Genomic DNA, 23,734 nt, shown 5'->3' with positions numbered 1-23,734 from the left:
CTCTAGACAAAAGCAGATTCATACTTTCATTCTAGGCTACCAGTGGGGTACCATGACATATATCACTGTAAATGAGACTCGTTATTACTAAAGGAGTGCAGACGCTATGAACATGTAATTGGTTTTGTCAGCAGGTAATTTCAGAATGTAGCATGCAGTCCTGGAAAATAATGAGTACAGAATGATTACTGCAGGCAGTGGTATGATAAAGAGATCAGGTTTTATTTTTTTAATCCTCTTTTAGTTGGTTGATAAATTTAAACTTCAACACATGTTTAAAAGACTATATTTTGTACATTGTATTATAAAACACAGAGATTCTAATGAAACAAAAAGAAAAAAAGTACACCACATTTAGAAGTGTAAAAGATATCCTTAAAATGTACTCAAGTATTTTTCTGTAAGAATAAAGTTTATTAATGTTTTTGGCATTAGTTTCGAAGATATCAAATGCATTTCAACAAGAAAATATGAAAATGGAGCTTCCAATATTTTCTTTTTCATTTGATTTTCATTGGCAGTTAAGTATTTTTAGATTAGGCACTTTGGTCAAGCAAGGCATATTGTATGTGATGACCCAAATAACATATAACAAATAAATCTACTGTTGATACAGTTTGTAGGAAGGCATCAGAAATAAGAAAAATATGGGAAAAACAATCTCACTCTGTCAAAAATAAATTTATTGCAGCTGTAGTACCCTTTTTAACATATTAACATCATCAAATGGTTAAAAAAAACAATAAGCATTATTATGAAGCAGTAAATCTTCAGTTATTGATGCCAAATTGAGGCTCAAAGGTTGAAATGCTAAACATTTTATAACCAATATTTGTACAAGCAAAAAGAAGCACACAGTAGACAAATCAGTAAATACTGAATCCATGAATGTACCTTCAGCCATTTCATTGCAATGACATGCAAATATCTGATTTTGTAGAAGAGCAGAGTATATAAATGCTATCAGGGGTGTGGACCTTTTTCAAATACCAGATATAGAAACACTTTTCATTAAAAATTCTTACAAACAACCATATATATATATGCGGTTTAGCACATCTCTTATTATTGCAAGCCCTTAACAATGAAGAACCATGAACCAGTTGTGTCTGTAAACTCATCAGTTGCTGAATTTCCTACATGTATTGATCGAGCTGGATTACAAATAGCCCTGGAGCCACAAGGATTGTGGTGTCAGGCAGGACATCCAGTGATTAAACACTTCTGACTGTAGTCTCTGCACTGAGATTCTTGTAAGATCTTCTAGAGCAAGGTAAGTCAGCAAGATAGATAACATTGATTACACCTGCCTGAGATTCATGTGTCTATGCTCAGTGACCCAGATAAAGTAATTACTGACGAATGAAAGAATAAATGAATGATTATTGAGTGGGAACTAATTTAATTAGTTTAACTCTTATTCTCCCTTTACATCAATTTTGGTATTGAAAGATGCTTAGACTGAAATGCTCAAGCTCAATCTCTCACTTTAAACATCAAAGTGAACATCACCAGGTCCTCGAGTTTAAAAATATTCACTAGAGTTATAAATAAGGTTTATTCTATGTGCAAATAAATATAATTAATTCGAACATTTATAGTTTTGTTCTTAAAGGCTAATTTAAAATACCAAAGCCGTCAGAAACAACACTAGTATGAAATCCTTGGTTTAAAAATGCAAAGAGTGAAGATACATGTGCAGACACACATGCACCCATTATGTATAGCAACAGATCAATAAATTGTACAAAACCACATGGCAAAGCAATTATACAGAAATACATATTATACATGATATATATAATATACATAATATTATTTTACTGGAACGAAAAATGACTGCTAATTGTAAAACATACCAACAATGAAGAGTTCTTATTGATCACAGTGCTGTGACACAGAAAAAGGAGATGATCAAAATGATGAAAGTGGCCTCTGCATGCTCCTGATGAGGACGGCGTAAAGACAGTCTCTGCAACTTTATCACAAACGTCCTGGGCACTCAACTGTAACACAGGCTTGGGCCTCCATCATCGGCTCAGCAGCTAGATGGAGATGGAATAAATCGAACAAAAATGATCCAAAATGTTCACCTGTTAGTTTGCCAAAGGTCACAGTGACTTAAATCAGTTCACTAGTTATTGATTGCAGTTAGTCCAAAAGCTGAAGGCTGATGTATTCCACATAGTGAACTGTTTGAAGAACCAAGGCTGCCTTTTCTTCCTATCTGTAAGAAAAAGCTGAAGCAATACTTAAACCCGCTCAGAAATCTCATTTTATTGCAATCTATGTATGCTATGCAAAGAATGAAAGCGGCAAAATGAAACAGACATGGAGTTCACACATTCTTTGTCAGTTCATTGCCTCCTTAATTATGATAATTTGTCATTTAACCAGGCACTAAGAATACTTCACATTTACAAGTTTACTCCACAAGTTTATCTTCTGACGGTAAAGAGTTCCTTGGATATACTGGGCAGTTTACAGTATGAGTCTTTCTGATGACATTTAGAAATGTTGTCTGTTTCAGTGTTGAACTGAGAATCATGTCTAAAGCAATCCTTCAACATCACATATTTCATATATGACTTCAGCCTCTCCTCAAGGAATGTTAAAGGGTCTTTTTTTCCTTACAACCTCAAGGACTCTCTACCAAGAAAAAGATTTGATAGAGAATGCATAGAGCATTACATGACTAGAGTCATTAATGCACACTGCAGTCATGATAAATACAGTAGTGTTAATATTTACATATAAAATATCACCAATGTTTGTAGTATTTTAGACCACCAGGACTAATGTAAAATACAGGTTGTAGGTAGTGCAGTCTGAGGTTGTGGGCAGGGCCCAAGGTGGTATTTTTGTTATAGGGCCCTGGCTGTGGGAATGTGGCTTGTGTGTGGTGTGTGTGCATTCAAAAAAAGGTTACAGAGATTGGAACATGAACTGCAGGAAATGAAGCATTTTTAAAGGGCAAAACTGGAAGAATTGAATTGCCGTGGCTGTCTACTAGGGATTGCAATGATCACACCATGAATGCATCGGTCATAAGATTTCCTGTCTGTAAGTGGTCTGCAGAATGAGGCAGTAAGTGTGCTCTATCTCTGTACTCATGTACACCTGTGCTGTGCCAGATAGATGGGGTTTACACACCATTCAAGAGCAATCTCAGCCAGTGGTACAATAAAAATACAATAAATGGTCGATAAAATTACAGTATTTACCTGGTTTGCACACTGTAATCTGTTTTAATAATAAAATAAAAATGTGAAAAGCTCAGAGCATGAGAGGGAATATACATGAAGTGAAAACCCTATACAGGATTTCTCCAACATTTAATATCACAAAGGATTGTGGACTCCTGTCCATCACAATAAAGAGAGGGTTTTCCCCAAACTATTACTCAGAATATTGGAAACACCCAACTGCCTTTGTATGCTGTAGCATTACAATTTCCCTCACTGGACCTAAGAGGCCCAAACATGTTCTACCATGGCAATGCCCCTATGCATAAAGCAAGGTCTATATTTGTCAAGGTTGGTTTCTAAGAACTCAAATGGCCTGCATGCTGACCTCAGCCCCAGTGAACATCTTGATGAATTGGAGCACTGGCTGTTCCCTAAGCCTCTTCACCTGATGTCAGTTCCTGACCTCACTAATGTTCTTATTATTGAATGGTCAAATCCCCAGAGACATCCTCCAAAATCTAGCCAAAAGTGCTTCCAAAAGAGTGGAGGTTATTATAACAGCAAAGGGGAACTAAATATGGAATGTATATATCCACAAACCTTTCTCCATATAATGTAGGGTTAAACCCCAAAAGGCCATACAATTAAATAAGGGAATACAAATTTTAAAAAAAACTTCACATACAGATAAGATTTCTTGCATGCAAACTAATGTTTTTGTTTATATTTGTTCCTTTCTGCCCCATTCAATATACACACTTCAATTCAATATACTCATTACAGCTTCTTTCTGCTTAACCTAAAGAGCATGCTAGAAAATCTGCTTTAAAAACATTGTTTAAATATTCCCTGGTGTTTTGCATTTTTCTTGGTGAGTGCAGCACCTCAAACTCCACATCATATACAATCTATTGCTATAAATTTAGCTGGTGCATAGTCCTCAAGATCATAGATCTGGACAACCGTCCCATTTGCCTACTCTCAGATATGGACCTGGGAGTGTCTGGGGATAATGTGTGATATGCAGTATAGTATTATGCAACACTGACCTTGGCCTCAAACACTGTGCTCTAACTCAAATTCAAACATGTTTCAAGCAAATAAAAATAATGATAAATTATCAAGTGACTGAGGAATTAAGTCTTAAGACTGTCAGATCTACTTGTCAGGGGTCTTACCTTTTAGTCCGGGACTTGAAGGTGCCGTACAGTCCAAGACCTGCTGCTGATCACTGCCTTGTGGGGAAACCAGATGCAGGTAATTGTGGTCCTTTTTGCATTTGAACATATTCCTAGAATCCCTCTTTTTTTGGTGCTCTGTGTCTGTGGATGGACAGCTTCAAGTGGCTCCTCTTCTGATATGCAGCATCCTGTCTTTTCTCCTGTCATTTTTCCTAACAGAAAATGTGGATATAATATACCGGTTTCTATAAATCTATCATTCCAGCAGGTTCCACATTTACACTGATGATTAAGAGGAAACCTTAGTAACCCTGAAAGAAACATTCCACAGGACAATTTATAGCCTGCACCAGGGCAACAGTGGCAGTTTCAGCACTAATCGCTACCTAAAGCCTTTCAAGCATGTGCTGGCACATTAACAAAAGGGTTCGCTTCAGCCAAGGGCTCTCTGCAAGTGAAGATTTCCTGCATTTTTTTGGCCATCTGATATTAAAGAGGTTTGTTTTTGTTTTTTTTAAACAAGCCAATCAGAACAATAGGCAAAACATATAAAGCAGTGGTTTTCAACCTGTGAACAACAGTGCTCCATGATCCATGGTGGATCTCTCGCAACATTTCATTTCACGGTTCATGAGAAAATACTGTGATTGGATATACTACGCAAACAATATGTTGAGGCAAAAAGAAACTTCTCACAGTCCAATTGAGGCAATTTCAGAAAGCTCAATCTGTTTTCAGTATTAAAAACAGCAGGAAGTATAATTTGTTCTCCCTCCTTGCTGTGCATAATCTTCTTAAGAAGCATCAAGAGATTTGGTAAACATAACTGTGCAAAAAGTACTCAAAATGTTGGCACAGCTGATCTGCAGAGACATTATAAATACATTCTGTTTTTCTTTTTACTTGAGTTTACATTCAATTCATCTGGAACACCCCAGAATCTTTCTCTATGTTTTTCGGCACTATGTGTCCTGTCTTGTGTTGTTTTTGTACTTCCTGTTTCTGTCTTTGCACTGTTTGCACCTGGTTGCACACGTTGCACTTTATGTAGCTAGGACAAACTTTCTGTCCCTAGCTCTGTGTTGTTGTTTCTGTTCTGTAATTATATGTTTTATGTTGTCTATGTTGTTGTAGCACCCGGGTTCTTGAGAAATGTTGTTTCATTTCACTATGTACTGCGTCAGCTACATGTGCTTGAAATGACAATAAAGGCTTCTTGACTTGACTTGAATGTAGATGACTTATTTCTGGAGTATTTTTATCTGCTGGTGGAACTGTTTCTCTTAGCGATACAAAAGAGGTTGAAATTGACATTTATGGGTAGCACATTGAAGGGTGACAGGTGTTGGAGCATCTAATTCACACAAATTGTAAGTAATCTGCCTATACATAATGGAACCACTTTCATACCACTGAAGTTCAATAATAATGTTGACCAGGAACCTGAGTCATCAAAGATAAGAGTGTCTTCACTTGTAAGAGTATGTCTCTTGAGAAGCTGTCAATACATCTTTGAGTACAGCTCATGCTTTAAAAAAACACAACACATGACCTGAGCTGGGAATTGTAGCTACAAAAAAAGTGAAACTGCATTTGACATACAGGCGATGTAATTTGTGAAAAAAGCTGATGATTCCTGAGTTTGACATCTTACTAGGCAGTAAAGCATCTTGATCATATAGCTGTTTCAATGCGATTATATCAGACACAACCAACCTCTATGGTATATGCTGAAGGTTCTACACCATATATCATATGCTAGGCTGGGAAAACAGACATTCCCAGGAACACTGAACAAGCATAAGAAAGATCTAGATTTGCTTAAAGAGCATTTATTGCACAATTGTTTGTTGTGTATTACACATAACGAAGGTTACATACATACTGGGCCTAGAAAATATTTTTACTTGATGCAAACACAGCACAGGAATTAGTAAAAATCCTGTGGAAACAGCTGATGTGCAGATGTATCGTTTTGTCAGAGTGAAAATGAAATGAAATGTCAATTATCAGATGTATTTGTTCACACTTACAATTATGATTTCATTTTAACCAGCACTATAACCCACACCGGCTGCATCAGTGGCACATCAAACCTGACACCCGACTGTAGTGTTGCTCTAAACTTGATTCACATCTCAGTGGTGCCGTTGCATAGCAGATAGCAGAAGTTCAAGCCAGAATAATTCAGAATTCAGTGACTAGTAAAGCCAAAACTCTCCAACATTTATGTTCATTAATATTTGAGTCCAATAACTGACAAGCTAAATAATAAAAATAGGTATCCAGCTTTCAGACTCTATTTCCAATAATTATTTCCTGCCAAATAATATCTATCTCAAAACTCAGAAATGTAAATTTGCCTACTCATACCTGATAACTAAATGCTCGAATTGCCAAAACAGACTGAAGCTGTATTGCTCATTCTCCTGCCAGTAGCACATACAGAAATGCAGCTGTCCAATGTGCACTGACTGAGATCTAACGAGACTGATGTGAAGCTAGACCCAATGCACCCAACGTGAATTCAGGAAGCTTAGGGATAAAGGAGAGGCTGCATGCAGCCACCTGCAATCTCTTGGAACTGTGGAATGACTGATATAACCCATTAAAACATGCTTGAAAATGGTTGATCATGACCCAGATGGGAGGAACCTTTGTCTGTCGTTGTCACGGCTCTGCCCACACTAGAATACACAGAGAGGAAGAGGATTCAGCCCTCATTAAACCTATGACAGGATGATGGATTCAACAAATAGCTACAAAATTTCTAAGGAGCCAGACTCAGCAGCAGTAGCTCAAAATGTTTTAGCAATCCTTTCATAAAATACCTTAAACTCCAACCACTAAAGGCATATTACAGCAATATATCTTGCTGTATTATGACTGACATGTGAAGCCTGCAGAGCAGACAGTGGGAGATCAGGTCATGAACGAGGTCAGTCCACAGGGAGGTCCTTGGAAAGGTAATTGGGTGGAATTGTTTCATATAATGGACAAATTTCACCCCTCCCTTTAGAACTGCAAACAGGAACACAAAGGTTGATGTGTATCAGATAAAATATACGACCAGTTCTTTCATAGTCTAATGGAAAATAATTACAAGAAAGCTTAATTGAGTAAGATGCAAGCCAACCTTTGCCTTTTAACCTTTAAGCAACCCCAACTGTCAATAGACAGACGGATAGATAGATAGATAGATAGATAGATAGATAGATAGATAGATAGATAGATAGATAGATAGATAGATAGATAGATAGATAGATAGATAGATAGATAGAGACAGCAGCTATAGCCATAAGTGCAGTTACACTGAAACAGTAGCTCTAATCTGTCATGCCACTGCTTGTTCTACAGCCTAGCAACAATATTGAGTCCTCACTCAGTGGGATAACAATTGAGAATCTATATTTGTGCCACAGCCACGAGTGTTCAACTGAGGAAATGTTTCTGAGCTTAGAGCTCATATTCTGAACTCTGATCTTATTCTGAATTCTGAGCTTATTTGAGAGGGTTGATGTATTCATTTAGATAAGTAAATATATTAGTTGCAATAAATATATTGGATTAGCTTTGTATTATATCTAAGATGGAGGCAGAGCAAGCTAAGGCAGGGTATTAGGGTGAAGAGAAGGTTATGGCCAGGCATGCATGAAGGGGTAATAGGTTTTAAAGCACAGCTATGGGCTCTATGGCTTGAATACGTATAACATCAGTTAACATTTCACATCAAGGTACAAAGCCATAGTATACAACAGATTAATTATTTCCTGTTAGCAAATTTCTCTCTAAGCAATGCACTGTAGCCAAGTTAAACACATTTCACTGGATTTTAATTATATAGTTCTATGCTATGGTATAAGCTAACAGTAATGAAATAATGCATAATATAAAGGTCAACACATACAGACTGAAACAAATAGCCTAATCAAAAACTAACCCTAACTGCTGCACAATTCTAGCTATAGTCTCTGCTAGATTGCATGCAGTCCTTGCACCCCCACCTTTCTCACATTCATGGTTATCATGCTGTAGAAGAGGAATAGGGCACTAAAGGGCATATCCACATAAAATCCCATCTCAGTCTAGATTTTAAGCACTAATTTATAATAAATAATAAGCAGAGACAATAAGAAAAGAACCTGAGATCCCTTACAGCTCATGAAGCAAAAATAATTTCTTTTAAGTAATTGCTAGATTTGTAGAATAAATGAGCAGTATGTTTGAAGATTACCAGACATCGTATTCAGCACTACTGGACATTTGCATTCAGATTTCTGTTTACAGAATAGGAAGCTCCGTGAGCTCTGACCACAAAATACCTGTTCCTAATAATAGCTCTCCCTGAGTTTCTTTGTGAATACCAATGAGGCTGGAAAGAAGCTCCGCTGTGCAGAGTAAAACAGGAAGGTGTCAGCTCTTTCCCTACAGGCTCTAATGAGCTATAGCTATGCTTGGACAAAAGCCTGTCATGTGTAATGCAGTACAGTCAGTGTAGGGATGAGCATTTTAAAATTACTATTCGATTTATTGAAGCTTCAAACTGCTGCCCACATTCAAACAAACGTGTGTGTGTGTATGTGTGTGTTTATATGCATACTAGGTGATGTCCAGTATAATGAGTTATACCTATTCATTATATCATGTTCCATATATTCTCACATATTTTTACAATACCCTTACACTGGGCTTGGAAAAATAAAAATAAATAAATAGTCTTATAGCTTTCAGGCTATCTAGCAGGTTTTGAGGATGTAGCATAAAGAGCATGCTGCATATGATGAATAAACATGCTCACAAATGTCACGCTTAATGACAACTAAGCTGCTGTATGTACGTTATACTTGCGATTACTAAGAAATCAGAAATACTTAATTTGCTCTTTGAATTTTAAGACTAACAAATAAATAAAAATATAAAGCCATTTCTAATTCAAACTGAGTATGTTTGTGATGTAAGCTAAATATTCAAGAGAAAGGGAAAGGGAACGGGAAGATAAAAAAGAACAATACTGATGACTCCCAAATGGTACATTAAGCACATTTCATGGATCAACCATTGTCTACATATTACCCAATGATTTCACTGGTGTAAAATGTTGCAATAAAAATGGCAACTACAGTGAATTTAACCTTTCCACAGTACATTAGGTTCCTTGTTTTGCAAAATAACCATGAGCTTTACAATTAAGATTCACAGGCATCTAATCATGCAAATTATAAGCAAGACCCATTTCAGGCCACAAGCTGACTGTTATTCTGACTATTCTGACTGTTAGACAGCAATATAACTCCCTATACACCAGAGAAAGGGCTCACCTGGGCATCGTTCTCTCTTCTTGTCCCTCCTTCTCCTTTTTTTCTCTCTGTGGTCAGGGAGTGGTGTTGCCAGGGTGCATGTCCCCCAGCACAAACATGCTATGGCCTATTCCTCCTCCAAACCTGTGGTCTTTATCAGACTCAGGCTGGCTTTGAGAGCGCTCTGTTTTAGGAATCAGTGTCCTGGGTAGTTCAGCCTGCTGCGCAGACATGGCACGTCTGAGGTGTGTGCGCTTAGGAAGAAAGTCTGGTTTTGCTGAAAGGCCAAAAGAGCTATTACGCAGAATCATGCGCATCGATGAGGTCTTCTGGGATCGACCGTGGTGGCCAAGCTGCAGTGAGGAAAGGTGCATGGCATAACCCTCACTGAGAAACTGGACAGGACAGTAGAAACAAAGGGTACAGTGAGGATGAGGAGGGAAAATGTAAATAGTGCAGGGTAATTCAACAAGAATGTATATTTTTGTACATTATAAATGCTATTAGTACTTCTATTATTTCAGACAATTACTACACTTGTTAAACTGAATGAGATCCAGGGGATGAACTTCTAATAATCCATGTTAAAATAATTTTTTACACACAAATAGTAATACTATATAGTATTCCAAATATCCTGATCCATGGAAATTATTGGTTAACATATTCATTCATTTATTAAATGAAATTAAGCTATGCATTTTAATAACAATCATGCCTGTAGTTGCTATGGCAACCTAACCATATTTTCAGGCCAATAAGATGTCATGACCTATTCATGAAATTGTGATATTGTGGTATTGATTTTTTTCCCCTTTAAGGGATACATTTATATCCTAGAAAATATGGTAAACATCTTCAATATGCAAAGCATAAAAGATCTTAGCTCACCTGGCATTGGTTCTGGTATTTCTTGGATGGTCTGCCCACTATATATATCTGGTTGGGGCTGAGACCCAGCATGCTGTAGACAGAGATGTCCTTCATGGAGCCATAGGCCAAACTGATATTAATGTGACACTAACAACAACAAAAAAAGGTAGCCTCAGGCACAGGAAGCATGTAAGTTCTGGTAGAAATGTGAGATGCACTTACTGGCCACTTTATTAGGAACCATACAGGTCAACAGTTTCAGTTAATGGTCACTTCACACACCAGAATGGGAATAAATGTTATCTCAGTGACTTGGTGCATTTGATCATGTTTAAGTATATGCCCATATTCAGTCAGCCTGTGCCCACTGTTCCCTCAGAGTCCAGTTATTCTGTCTTCTGCTACTGTAGCCCCATTGCCTCAAGGTTTGACGTGTTGTGCATTCTGAGATATTTGAGCTGACCTCTCCCATCACTGTTTCCACCCACAAAACTGCAGCACCGTAGTTTTCATTTTTCACATCATTCTGTGCAAACTCTAAAGACTACTGTGTATGAAAATACCAGGAGATCAGCAATTTCTGAAATAATCAAACCAGCCCATCTTATACCCACCTTACCTAATAATCACTTAATTTTTCTGGCTTGCTCAAGCTTGCTGTCTTGGCCGAGATCCTGGCTGATTGGATCTGGGATCACGGATGAAGCAAAAATGTATTTTACTTAACAGCCAAAAACCTGTCTTAAAAATGGCTGAACTCACTACTAATATTACTATATAAACCAGTGGCAAATTATTAACAACTAAGAAACAAAAAACCAACTGCCTTGAGCTATGCATTGAATGGAAACACTAACAGGAAATAATTAGTAATTAATTTCTAGTAATGGCCATTTTTTCAATAAAATCCCATCTCAAATTGGCATGAACAGCAAATCTGTAAACAAATATGGATAACTTTCTTGTACCATAGAAGTACTTTCATTTTTTAAATTGACACACGCTAATATGGCTATATTCATGGACTAAATGTTTGATGTAATTCAACTAATCTGTTAAGAGGTGCCTCTCGGCCAATTCAGTTACTAAGATCAAGAATGTACAGATCAACAAAGATATAAAATAAAGAACAGCAAAGCTTCTTTTGAACATTTGACTGATTTTTGTAGCACAGAAGATGCACTCTACCTCCTGGATAAGATTCCTAAGGAAGATGGTTTTCTGGCGCAGTGGGTCATGCACCAAACCCTCAGAGAAAAAGATCATTCCCTGTGGGAAGTTGTGCTGGGAAAGCCAGGACACCACTCTCTGTTTCTGCATGTCTGGACGCCCAGTGATGTAGATGATCAGATATCCGAGGTCCTGCCAGTGTCTAAATAAAGTACAACATTACTTTAATATTAAAATATACTCATCACATCAATACTGATTTAAAGTTTATTGTATAATCTGAATTTAGTCAGATCAGAAGCTCTACATGCTATCTATTAGCAATATTTGCTAATATATTTCTTCTACCTCATTCCCACATGAATTTTTCACCTGACCACATCCACAGCGCCTGCACGCATTTTAGGGTCACTGCCCATGATGGAGACGCTAGCAGCAAAAGACCCATCAATGCTAAATACTACACACTCCATTCCTTGAGGCAGCACAGACAGGAAAGCTTCTGCACTCGTCTGGTCTCCCCTGTAGGGCACGTTTAAGAGGTAAGAAAGATAAAGTGAGAGAACAAAATGCCATTGATATTTTAGTCTCTAAAAACTAATTTACCACCTATGAATAGTTATTTTGCAGCCACCCTGAAGAATTATTCAAACCACAAGCCTACACAGACAACCTTAAAGGAATGTTCCCAATTTGATGCAACAGTGAGCAAAAGAGCAAAGAACTAAATCATACAAACTGATGTCAAGAATCATATTCAGGGTACTTAGGAAAATAGATATATAATAGGCTTTGACATACCTAACAACCATTTTAATAGGATAAACTCCCACATGGAATTTTTTGCTGTCTGGGATCGTGTAGGACACTCTGCCACTGCTGCTGGTGATTTTGGTGTCAAAGTGCACCCAACGTCCTGAGTGTGGTTCAGTCATCAAATACACATCCACCTGAGGGAGAAAAAGTCGTTAGGGAGATATTAAACTGAAGACACTAAACTATACACAAACATCAAAAGTGATTTCAGGAGTTTGGGCTAATTAACATCGCTCACATACCTTCTCTCCTGTCAGAGTCACCATATCCAGAGGGCCGTACATAAAGCGACCAACCAGAGTCTGCGGTCCTACATCAGATGCAATGACATCATTCACTCTGTGGTTTGCAGTAATGTTCTGTTCAAATAAAAACAGTTTATATGTATTTAAAACTGCAAAATCTGCTACCATAGTGCAGAACAGAATAGATGTTTAAATATGCACCCCAAAAATTTTCACTGACCTAAACCACTGCAGGTCAACATTAATCCCAAATTCTTTGCTGAGGCAGGTAAACTGTTATATTAAAGGAACCACAACACAGACACATGCAGACTATTACCTACTTTGAAGTGTCTTATGTAGATATATACTGTATATCAGAATCAGAATAAGCTTTAGTACTGTGGGTTTCACACGTACAAGGAATTTGTCTTGGTGTATGGGTGCATAACATAAGAATATATAGCAAAATGTAGGAATTTTAAGTAAGGTTAACTGTGTAGAAAAAAAGATATAGATAAATATATACACTGTGTATATTTACAGTATATGGCATATATATATATATATGGTATCTGGCACCAAGATGTTAGCAGCAGATCCTTCAAGTCCTGTAAGTTGTGAGGTGGGGCCCACAGATGCTCGATTGGATTGAGATCTAGGGAATTTGGAGGCCAAGTCAACACCTCAAACTCCATGTTGTGCTCATCAAACCATTCCTGAACCATTTTGTTCTTTGTGGCATGGCGCATTATCCTGGTGAACAACGCTTAGGTAGGTGGTACATGTCAAAGTAACATCCACATGGATGGCAGGACCCAAGGTTTCCTAGCAGAACATTGCCCAAAGCATGACATTGCCTCTGCCGGCTTGCCTTCTTCCCATAGTGTTCCACCACTGTTCCTTCCTTGGACCACGTTTGATAGATACTGACCACTGCAGACCAAGAACACCCCACAAGAGCTGCAGTTTTGGAGATGCCATCACAATTTTGCTTTTGTTAAACCGGCAAATCCTTTTTTCTGCCTCAAAGCCTATTTTTCTTGCTTCTATCACATCAACTTTGAGGACACTTGCTGTGGCAAAGTTGGCAAAGTCGGATCAGGTACGGCGGTGGACCTAGTCTGCTATCTGGATCAGAATGCAGATATTTCTACTTAGGTAAGTTAGAAATAAGTGGAAGCCAAAAAAATAACTAAAAAATAACAAGTAACATGCTAGATGTAAGAAGTGATAGAGGAAAACATATATAGATGAGTAAAATGCCTTACAACTACCCTGACTTTTTCAGGGTATTAACTTAGTTGTGTAATTCGACTGCAAAATAATACTCAAAATATCAAATTTGTATAACATTATCAAGGGTAGATCACAAAACGTATTGTGACAGCGGCGTGACACACAGACTTGTACACTCTAGAATTCAAAATGAAGAGGAAAAAAGAATATTGTGTACCTATTCCAAAAAAGACAACCATGCAGAAAATCAGACAGAGCCAGATGAATCATGTGGGGAGAGAGCCGATGAGCCAGATGAGAGAGAGAGCAGGATTGAATTGTCAGGTGGAGAGTTTGGAGAGTGAGGGACACAGTAGAGCAGGAAAAGACTCTGAAAGTGAGGCTGAAAGTGATTTCGAAGCTGAATGTAAGACAGACATAAAAACTGTGTATGTCCACAAGCTCAGCATCATCAAGTTCGTTGACACAGAATGACGTCTGTGTAGTCCTTTTGCCTGGTGAAATGGTATAAAACTGCTATAATTTTAAAAATGTATTAGCAAGAAGCAGGAAGATTAGATTTGTTAAAGATATATCTTATGTCAGAAATAATTAGCTCAAAACTCAGAACGTTCATGACACTGATTTTATTCTGACCTACTAGATTAAATAATGTATAGATTTTCTTAGAATTAGCCTTTGAGAATTTAATGTAGGAACTCCACTGTACCTGCACTAACTGCATACATGCAAAATATAGCTTAAACAAAGATACCTGAACAAATTAAACCAGATTAATTAGATATTTTTTTAAAACGACAGCAATGAACGGATTCATGTTCTCATTGTTAGCTGCTCTATCAGTCATTAGCCCTCAGTATTCAAGGGGCCTGATTGAGTAGATTTGTTTCTAATGAGGCAGTTAAACATTTTCAGACTTTTGGGGAATTGCATTAATTAAGTCTCTCAATAACTAATGATCAGCAGAGACTGTAAAAACATGCCACATAAATGGTCTACAACGTGCATTTAGAACACACACACACACACAAACACAATACAGTAGTTATCTAGTGATCGTTTTAGCAATCTATTGTTAAGGCATAACAAGAGCATGTGCTATGTATGCAAATACTGTACCCTATGTGTTTACTGTGCATCACTCACCCTTAACTTAACATGTGTACGTCTTCGTAACCATTTCTCTCTGGGACTGGAAGGGGAAAAGCAGGTGGGGTCTAAGCTGTCTGCCTCCTGAGCCTTCACACAGTCACATTGCATCACCTGTCAATCACACCAACACACATTGGCAACCAGTGAGCACACTTCCATGAGTCTGGGAAGGCAAACTCACAGCATCTGCTCTACAGGAAGTTTTTTTTTTTTTTTAATGCAAAGAAATAGTGCCCTATTATTTAAATGTCTCAAACAATAACACAAAAATAACTGTTGTCTTTGTTAACACAACTGGCAAAATCACTCAGCTCAAAAACAAACTCTATCAGTCTGCTCAACAAATAGAGGCTATTCTGTTCATAATCAGGATAATACACTATGTAAAGCTTTGCCTGATTATATGATTTTTTGAGAAGGATCTACTCTGCTTCTCAATTGTGTTTTCACATCGATCTAACCTTTGCATGCTAGAAATTGAGACCTGATTGTGGAATTTGGATTTAATGAAACACAATGTGGTAGATCATAAGTACTTACAGACATAATGCTACACTGTGTGAAGGCTAGAGCTGCTACACAGCAGCAGTAAGAAGCTTTTAAAGTAAAGTACAGGGGTGAGGCAGCTGAAAACCTTAATACTGTAACATAATTGTGAGAAATAATATATTACTTTTGTAGTTGCAGAAAGAAAACTGTATTATTAGCCATTGGTCTTAATAGTCCACCGCTACCTTAAACCTACTTTTGTGACACCTATTTGCAATAAACATTAAAAAGCAACTCTCATTCAGTTGGCCTCTTTGAACCAAAGCAAGCTAATATATATTTTGTGTTTTATATTATATATTATATTTCCTATATAATATGCTAAGTAAAGCTCTTCTGTTTATGTTACCTGTCTGAGCAGAAAGGCCACCACATCAGTAGATTCCCAGTAAGAGCCATGGAACAGTTGTGGCAGAGCCACAGTGGGGAATGCAGTCAATATATCAGGACAATAAAGTGCATAGTCTAGCCGTTTAGTCCCCCACCAGCTACTGGAGACTGAAACACACACACAATAGGTCTACATTATGGTCTTGCCTTGCAGCGAACAATCATACTTAATACACAATTATGCCCAAGAAGCATCTGATTATATGACTAAATAGAAGCCATAAATGTCTCACTAAACCTGTTCTACATAAGGTGAATCAATGTCACATTAAACCTTTCAGCACAATACGCCATCTAAGTGCTGTATAATGGGCTTAAATACACAGATGAAATAATATGACTTAAGCCAGGCATACAGTGAATGCCTAATAAAATCATGTTCTTTGATGGCAGCTCACAATGCACATTTTAATTGCTCAGTCTGCAAAACCTATACACTCGCACTGTCGACATTACATGATGTAAAAACTGTATGAAACGCTGTATCACTCACACTGTATGAAAAACAAACCTTTTAGACAGTTCTGTATATTGACAATTTTGGTTTGGAAAAGACATTTTTATCTCTTAGCTTAGGTGGATCTGTCAGAGTGCGTATAGTAAGCACTGCTTATCCGTGAGAAGCTTTTACTCATGCTCAGTTCGAGGTTAGGAGAATGGCAGTGTGATCTCTCTGTACCTTTCTGCGACATTTGTTATTATTGTTGCCACATGCAGATGTACCAATTTCAGTTCATGACTTTTAACATTTACTTTGAGACACTGCTCATGCTGCAAGCAGCTGACCGAAACATTTAATTCATACTTTTATCTGCAGTAAATGCTTTATGAGTTTCAGGGTGGCAGTGGATTTGGAGCCTGTCCAATAGCACTCACTCACACCTAAGAGCTATTTTACATTTACCAGCATGTGTTTGGGAGATGATACGGACATAGAGAGTCAGCTCGGGATTGAACTCCAGACCCTGGAACAGTGAGAACCCAACACTACCTGCTGGTCAACCATGCTGGTGTAGCTAGCCATATGACAACTCTATCAGAGATAGAGCAGCTCCTGAGTGGTGCAAATGAAAAGCATTCACTTTATGGTTGGAAAATCACATGCTCAATTCGCACTGATGCCATGGCCATCCATGGCCAGTAGCCAAAAGACCAAAGTTGGCCATGATCTCTAGTGACAGTGGTCTATTTAGCAGTGTCTGTGAGATACAGTGGGTTGGCTTCACATTCTCTGATGAAGCATGTGTTAGCCATTACCCATAGGAGAGCTTGCTGAAGGGTGGGAATTGACAGATGGCCATATTGGGGAGAAATTGTGGAAAAATCCAACAATTTTCAACAAAACTTTTAACATGAAAAGATTGTTTGGGCAATTTATTGAGCCCACCCTCTCATATCAAGCAACAGCTGATACAGCTCAAACTCGGCCTGACTGTGAAGATTGATCGTTACTGACCAAATCTGCTTTAAATCTCACAGTGTATGTCTGGCATGATAAAACACAGCAGTTCAGAGTGGGTGTGGGGGAGTTTAGATTGATTAATAGAGTGAGCCTGCCTACACACTCACTGTTGGCGATAGTGAGGCTCAGCTTGTTCTCCCTGCAGCCGGAGGGCTTGCTGTCATCATCCACCTCCTGCTTCATTGCCTTCTCTGCTTCATCCTCACAGGAGGTGAATGCAGCACCGCCTGGAGCAAGGCCTTCATCCAGGAACACATCAGGGTGACTATGGATCTCATCAACTGAAAGGAAGCAAAAAAGTGCACTGTAAGTCAATCTGTAAATTCTTTCCAAGAAACAGTTGTATGGTAGAAAAATGACAGTACACTGAACTGTTAGTGTTAAGTATTGAGTAATGACAATTAGCAATAACTGAAACTGCATTCATAGACAAACTCATGCTCAACCACATTTGTTTTGTATTCGTTATAACTCGTTGTTCTGAGTAATTGTTCTTTACTCTGATTCAGTTAATTAGTTTACTAACACTGTAATAAGCTACAATAACTGTTGGGATTCAGCTACACTCACCAACAAGTAATAATGATTTTTCTGTTGACTTAGGCTTGTTCCACAGCACTATCCCCTTTTGTATAATCATCTACAGTGGCAGTTATTGTTATTGTCAAAACAAACAGGATTTTTTTTTACCAGTACTGTAATCTAGATGTTCACCCTGTATTACTGTCTGAACTCTCTCCACATGAGCTAATTTCTTACATGTAGGCAGGTAACAGATGACTGGGTTAGTTTGTCCTTTATGGTTGCATTTACAGAAGAACATATTCATTAGTTGACTAAACATAACAGTGCCAAGGTATTTTTTAGAGTATTGACAAATAGAGTATTTGTCATTTATCAATGTATACCTCTTCCAGATCAATGTGCTTTAGACCTTGTTGGTTTGGAAATGTCTTCAATCAAACAGGCCCACTTTGAGAATCCTGACAATAGAGGCTTGTTCTTTATGTATCCTTGTTTTTACAGCATTACCTAAACCAAACTGCAGATCAGGACTAAACTTGAGGCTGCACATTCACAATTTCATATTCATGAATATTAATTATATACAGCAGATTGAAGGCTAATTTTGGTATACTGTGACTATATGCTTGTGTGTGCAGTGTGATACACTGAACAATAAGTGATTTTTACTTCATTGTGCTATGCCTTTTTTTATACAGTTGAAACAGATATTTCCCACATTAACAATGACAAAGGGAAAACACGTCCAGTTTGTTATGAAGTTGAAACATTCTCTTGTTCGTTGCAAATTCGGCAAGCTTGGATGGAGACAAATGTTTCCTTAGCAGTGTAATGCCAATATGTAATGAATAAAACGTTTCAATGGATTTATAATTAACAGCCAAGGTTACATACAATGCAGCAAAACCTACAGGCTAAAATGGGCAGGACTATGGCAGGCAAAGCAACAACCAAACACAAGGTCAACAGCAGTATGATAACAAGCTACACAGACACCAATATTTAAGTAGGAACTAATGATGGAAAAACACAGATCAGGTGAGTGACCAGAGAGATATGTGACAGGGTCATTCCAAGAATAATGTAGTCAAGTGATAATTTCAGCATAACCATGACACCAGTATGACAGCCTTTTTCAGGAATTCTGCTTATTTATTTCTTTTTTCATATAAAGTTAATTACTATAATAGTTCACGTTTTCTTTTTAATATTTTGTTTCAGAACTGTAGATACAGTTTAAAGATCACATGTTTATTCACACCACAGTAGTACATTTTAACAATAAGATGGCAGTGGGGCTAACTGTAGAGTGACTTCAGCAGTGTGTTGTTTTTGTTTTTTTAGATTAGTTGTGTTTTGAATCAAGACAGGGATGGCTAAATTAAAAGAAAAATAGCTGCATCCTTTGAGGAAATGTTCACATAATCAGAAATAAAACAATAAAAATAAGATCCTCTTACGACTCACTGAGCCAAATATAACTGCATCATCTTGTTGGATCTGTAAAACTCATATTTTCTAATTCAAGTATTTTTGATCATAGCTATAACTTCTATCTCTATATGCATGTCTTCTCCATATGGTGAAATTGAGCCAAAACATATATGGTCTCATTATATTAAGGCCCTTGATGTAATATAGCAGTAGGCAATGCTCAGTTATTGTGTCAGTCACAGTGATGAAAAATGGCAGAGGTTCACCTTTCTGGTCCTATGCCCTTTCAACAATTGGCTATTTTGCCATTTCTCATTTACCAGCCCAGTGCATTTGTGGACAGCAAGAGCCTGGATGCTTATAAGAAGAGCTGTATGGAGCAGGTGACAAAGGAGAGGGATGGAGGAATTTCCATTATGACAAACCTGAGAGCAGCAGTGGGGAGGTGAGGTTCATATAGCATGAAAGATGGAGGAGATAGACAGCAGATGGCTGCAGGTGGGAATTTTAAACAGGACTAGCTTTATCAGAGCAGTTTGACAAAGGTACCCAGTTCCAGCTCTGTTCCTATCTGTGAACAGCAGCAAGAAGCAGGCAGCACTGGTGAGCCAAACACCATGGCTAAAATCCATGGCTGAATTAAATCAGCAACATAATATATGCAAATAGGAAAAAGACAAGTAGCCCACACACATTTATCAAAATACACACCGTAAGTGGTTTATCTCTGCTTTGCTTAAAACCCTGTCTCTGACACAAGGAAAGAAACAAAGGGAGAGAAAACAGCAAGAAAGGATAAAGATAGTGATAAACACAGAAAGACACAACCGATATTCTTTTCTTAGAACTGGACATAAAATTAAATGAATAAAAAAAAAAACTCCTTCTGTGCCTGAAATAACTCCCACTTGTGGGAAACAATTAGAAAAACAGATGTGTCTGTCTACATGAGACAGATTTTTATGTAGATATGTAGACTTAATAAGGCACAAACAATACAACTATAGGCAATTTTGGAAAATAAGGAAAAACGTAAGTCTTTGATAGTTCCTATGAATAAAGAGGCACAAATAACTTCACACAAATAACCCCAGCCTTGCTGCAATTTTCCTTTAAATCAGCTTACAAATGAAGTCAATAAAACGAAAACCCAGAAAATTATAAACAAGGAAACAGATATTCCTGGATATTAAAGACAATAATCACATTTTAAGACCTGCAGTGTGGGGCTGTGATGAGTATGATAGGACTACTTTCCCATGGGGGCAGCTTCAGAGCTGCTTCATGTGGCTGTAAAACTAAACACCAGAACATATACAAATATTTTTTAAAAGCATTCCTTGTGGTAAACTGAGTGCTGCTTCAATCTCTTCGCTCAGTTTCCATTCTATTTCTCTGAGTCTGTACGTCATTTATCTGTCTTTGGATCATTACTGCTGTGATGCAAGATTACAGTTTTAATTATGCTCAAGTTCCACATGCAGGAGCTATATTAATATTAATGTCAGCTTTCTGACTGTGAGACCTACTGTATCATATAGAAATATTATACTATTATAATGCTACAGTCTGCTTTAACGTTTGGTACGCAATAAACCGATGCATATCACATTATTTTATTTCATCCTCAAGGTCTACAACATTTGTGCTAGATTTCATTGTCAGGCAGCCTAGTTTAAAAAGGGGGCCAATGCCAAAGTAACAGAAACATTAGTTAATAAATGTGTCCCAAAAACTGGACTATAATGTTCTCTTTTCACGGTAGCTTATAGAGAAAATGCAGCTCTGGGGATTGTGGCTAGATTGACAAAAAGAGAGAAAGTGCTAGGAGTACAAGTGCTTGGGTGCTCCTGAGGGAGAACAGAGGAGACAGGAAGACAAAAGCAGTGAACTGCAATTACATTTAAAATGCAGGTCTTGCAGAGATGCAGCTACTTTTTCTATAGCTGTGTAGACAGACAGCGTTTGCACATGTTCACTGTCATTCAGGTGTCTGGAAAGTGTCTATGTTGCATACTGTGTTTTGGCAGTGTCTGTTTTTAGAAGTGTGTTACACAGAAGTGAGATACATTCTGTGCATATGTTTGTAGAATGTGCCTTGTTTCGGGGTGAGCAAAAATGTCAAGATTTTATCTAAATAATATATGCTGTACATAAGACGTATATCATGTTAAAATAAATTCGTGTTTTACACAAGTAAGAACAAACCAAACTTATTTAACTAATCTGGTTAAATGATAATCTCATCCTCACCAATGAGGGTTGAGCGGCCATCACCTAGCGGGTAGCGCTGGTATTGTGGAACAGGGAATGGAGGCAACTGATGAAAGCAAGAATGCAGGAGGGGCTCCAGTCTGGAGGCCGATGGGTCGGAGAGGTAAAACAGGTTGAAGATCTGCGAGCAGGCAGGCTGCAGCTGAGCCACTGCCACAAAGAGGTATATAAAAGTAATAAAAAAAAGTAATAAAGTGAGTCACAGTATAGACACATAGCATGTTCTTAATTAACTTTGTTCTAAAGGTGAGAGGTGGAAACTGATTGGTTAGCCAATGTAATTGAAGGCTTGCCACTGTAACATATTGACAGATCTGCACTCTGCTGGAAGTTAAAATAATTAGCTTGTCTGTCAAGTGTAAGCTAACATAGCATGTAGAGGACAATGTGCAAAGGACAAACAGCTGGGGATTTTCATGCTAAAGTTGTATTTGCTTGTGTGTTCATGCGGTACTTTAGCATGAGACTGACCTTTGACTGAAGGAAGAACGGTGCGTCTCATGGCTAAGACTAGTCCAAGGGGACAGCCGAGCAGGAAACATTCAGACACCTCAAAGTCAAAACGGCCTGGATTCCACCTTGGATTGATTTCTCTTGCTCTTTGGTCTGTTACATCCTGGACCTGTCTACACACACACACACACACACACAAACAAATTCATATATATAGGTTGTATAATATTCCCAGTACAACTCCAGTCAAATGAGCTCCTAAAATGGCTGTGTTAATACAAAATAATTTCCAAGTATTTTCCATACTAGTGTGTATTTATTAAGTACATAATATGTCCTGCATTTAACCACTTAAAATAAACAGCTTGAATGTTGTCACATAAACCATTCCAAGCAGCAGAATGAAGGCAATTCAAATCAATAGCAGTTTTATGTTTTCAGTGATATGTGGTGAAATCTGAATCAGACTGTTTAAAACTGAAACCTGTGATCAAGCAGTTACTGAGAAACTCGGACACAAGCAGCTCACGCTCCACTTTATCAGCAGCTTAATAATTATACAGATAAATGAGCAGTTCTGCATGTATCAGCATTTTTGCTCTTGAATAAGAGTCATGGTTTCATGCTGTAATACAGGTACAATATTTAGAATTTCTCCTTGAATATATAAGGATAGAAAGCTGAGACCAAAACCTTGAGTCAAATTGAATGATTATTTATTTGACAAATATATATATGCTCTAGAATTGTATAAAATTGTATATTAGTTTTAATGAGTTTTAATGACTCTGATACACTAAAACATAACCAATTAACAACCAGTAACAAAAAACATCTGTAAAAAATACCTTTTGTCCCATGGCCCCCACCCAAGGCTATTTCAGATCTGGAGGAAACACTATTCAAATATGTACTACAATACTTTCAACTATGTATTGTATTCTAGTATATAATGCATGTCCTGTTCTTTTCTGTGCGACTGGCAATAAAATGCTGAATCCGGTAACCAGTGTCACACGTCCTACAGCTGAACTGCTCTCAAGGTTTGTGAAAAGATTAGCAGTGTTACTAGACTCAAGAGACTGAGAAGCAAGAGGAACACAGCAGCACTTCTAACAGAAAGGTATTTCCTAGAGAACAAACATTATTGTTTCTGCTATCAGCTTTACACACAACCCTACACACCAAGACTTCACACTCAAGACACCATGCACACATGGGCGGTGGGCACTTTGCCAAGTCCAAGGTTTCAAAGAAGGATGGATAACATGTGCCTTCACTATGCAGCTAATTTTGTCTGCTTAAGCTTATTTCTTGAGTTTCAGGCTGCTGAACATTGGTAGATGGTGCTGCGCTAAGAAGCCTTTCTGCTGTCTGGTGTCAAGCTTCTCAATAACTGGTGGTTTAGTAATAAGGTTGATATGAGCGTGAGCCTCACTGCTAGTCTCTGGTCCAACTTTCTAACACTGGACCAGGAATCCTCCTTGTTCTCCACATTTTGGTGTTT

The 23,734-nt window shown here is 37.8% G+C and overlaps 1 protein-coding gene across 6 annotated transcripts in view; it reads right to left on the bottom strand.

Annotated features, from left to right (window-relative positions):
• Nucleotides 1-279: 279 nt before the first annotated feature.
• LOC131367985 (membrane-associated phosphatidylinositol transfer protein 3-like) overlaps nt 280-23,734 on the bottom strand; it is a 47,903-nt gene continuing 24,448 nt past the window's right edge. The window contains exons 8-20 of one of the 6 annotated variants that reach the window (XR_009206991.1): nt 22,246-22,400; nt 21,754-21,924; nt 17,649-17,822; nt 16,039-16,187; nt 15,135-15,251; nt 12,768-12,884; nt 12,511-12,659; nt 12,082-12,231; nt 11,728-11,911; nt 10,558-10,686; nt 9,688-10,061; nt 4,367-4,581; nt 280-2,045 (exon numbers count right to left, since the gene is read on the bottom strand). Coding sequence is in view for 4 of the 6 variants with exons in the window: in XM_058413717.1 (XP_058269700.1) it covers nt 9,741-10,061; nt 10,558-10,686; nt 11,728-11,911; nt 12,082-12,231; nt 12,511-12,659; nt 12,768-12,884; nt 15,135-15,251; nt 16,039-16,187; nt 17,649-17,822; nt 21,754-21,924; nt 22,246-22,400 (1,816 nt within the window). In the remaining 2 variants the exon portion in view is untranslated. The other 5 variants (XR_009206992.1, XM_058413717.1, XM_058413720.1 and 2 more) reach the window with 5 other exon arrangements.

Source organism: Hemibagrus wyckioides, linkage group LG17, assembly GCF_019097595.1.
Source record: "Hemibagrus wyckioides isolate EC202008001 linkage group LG17, SWU_Hwy_1.0, whole genome shotgun sequence".
Taxonomy (NCBI): Eukaryota; Metazoa; Chordata; class Actinopteri; order Siluriformes; family Bagridae; genus Hemibagrus; species Hemibagrus wyckioides.
The sequence above is the reverse complement of the archived record's forward strand: the minus strand, read 5'-3'. Positions and strand labels throughout refer to the sequence as shown.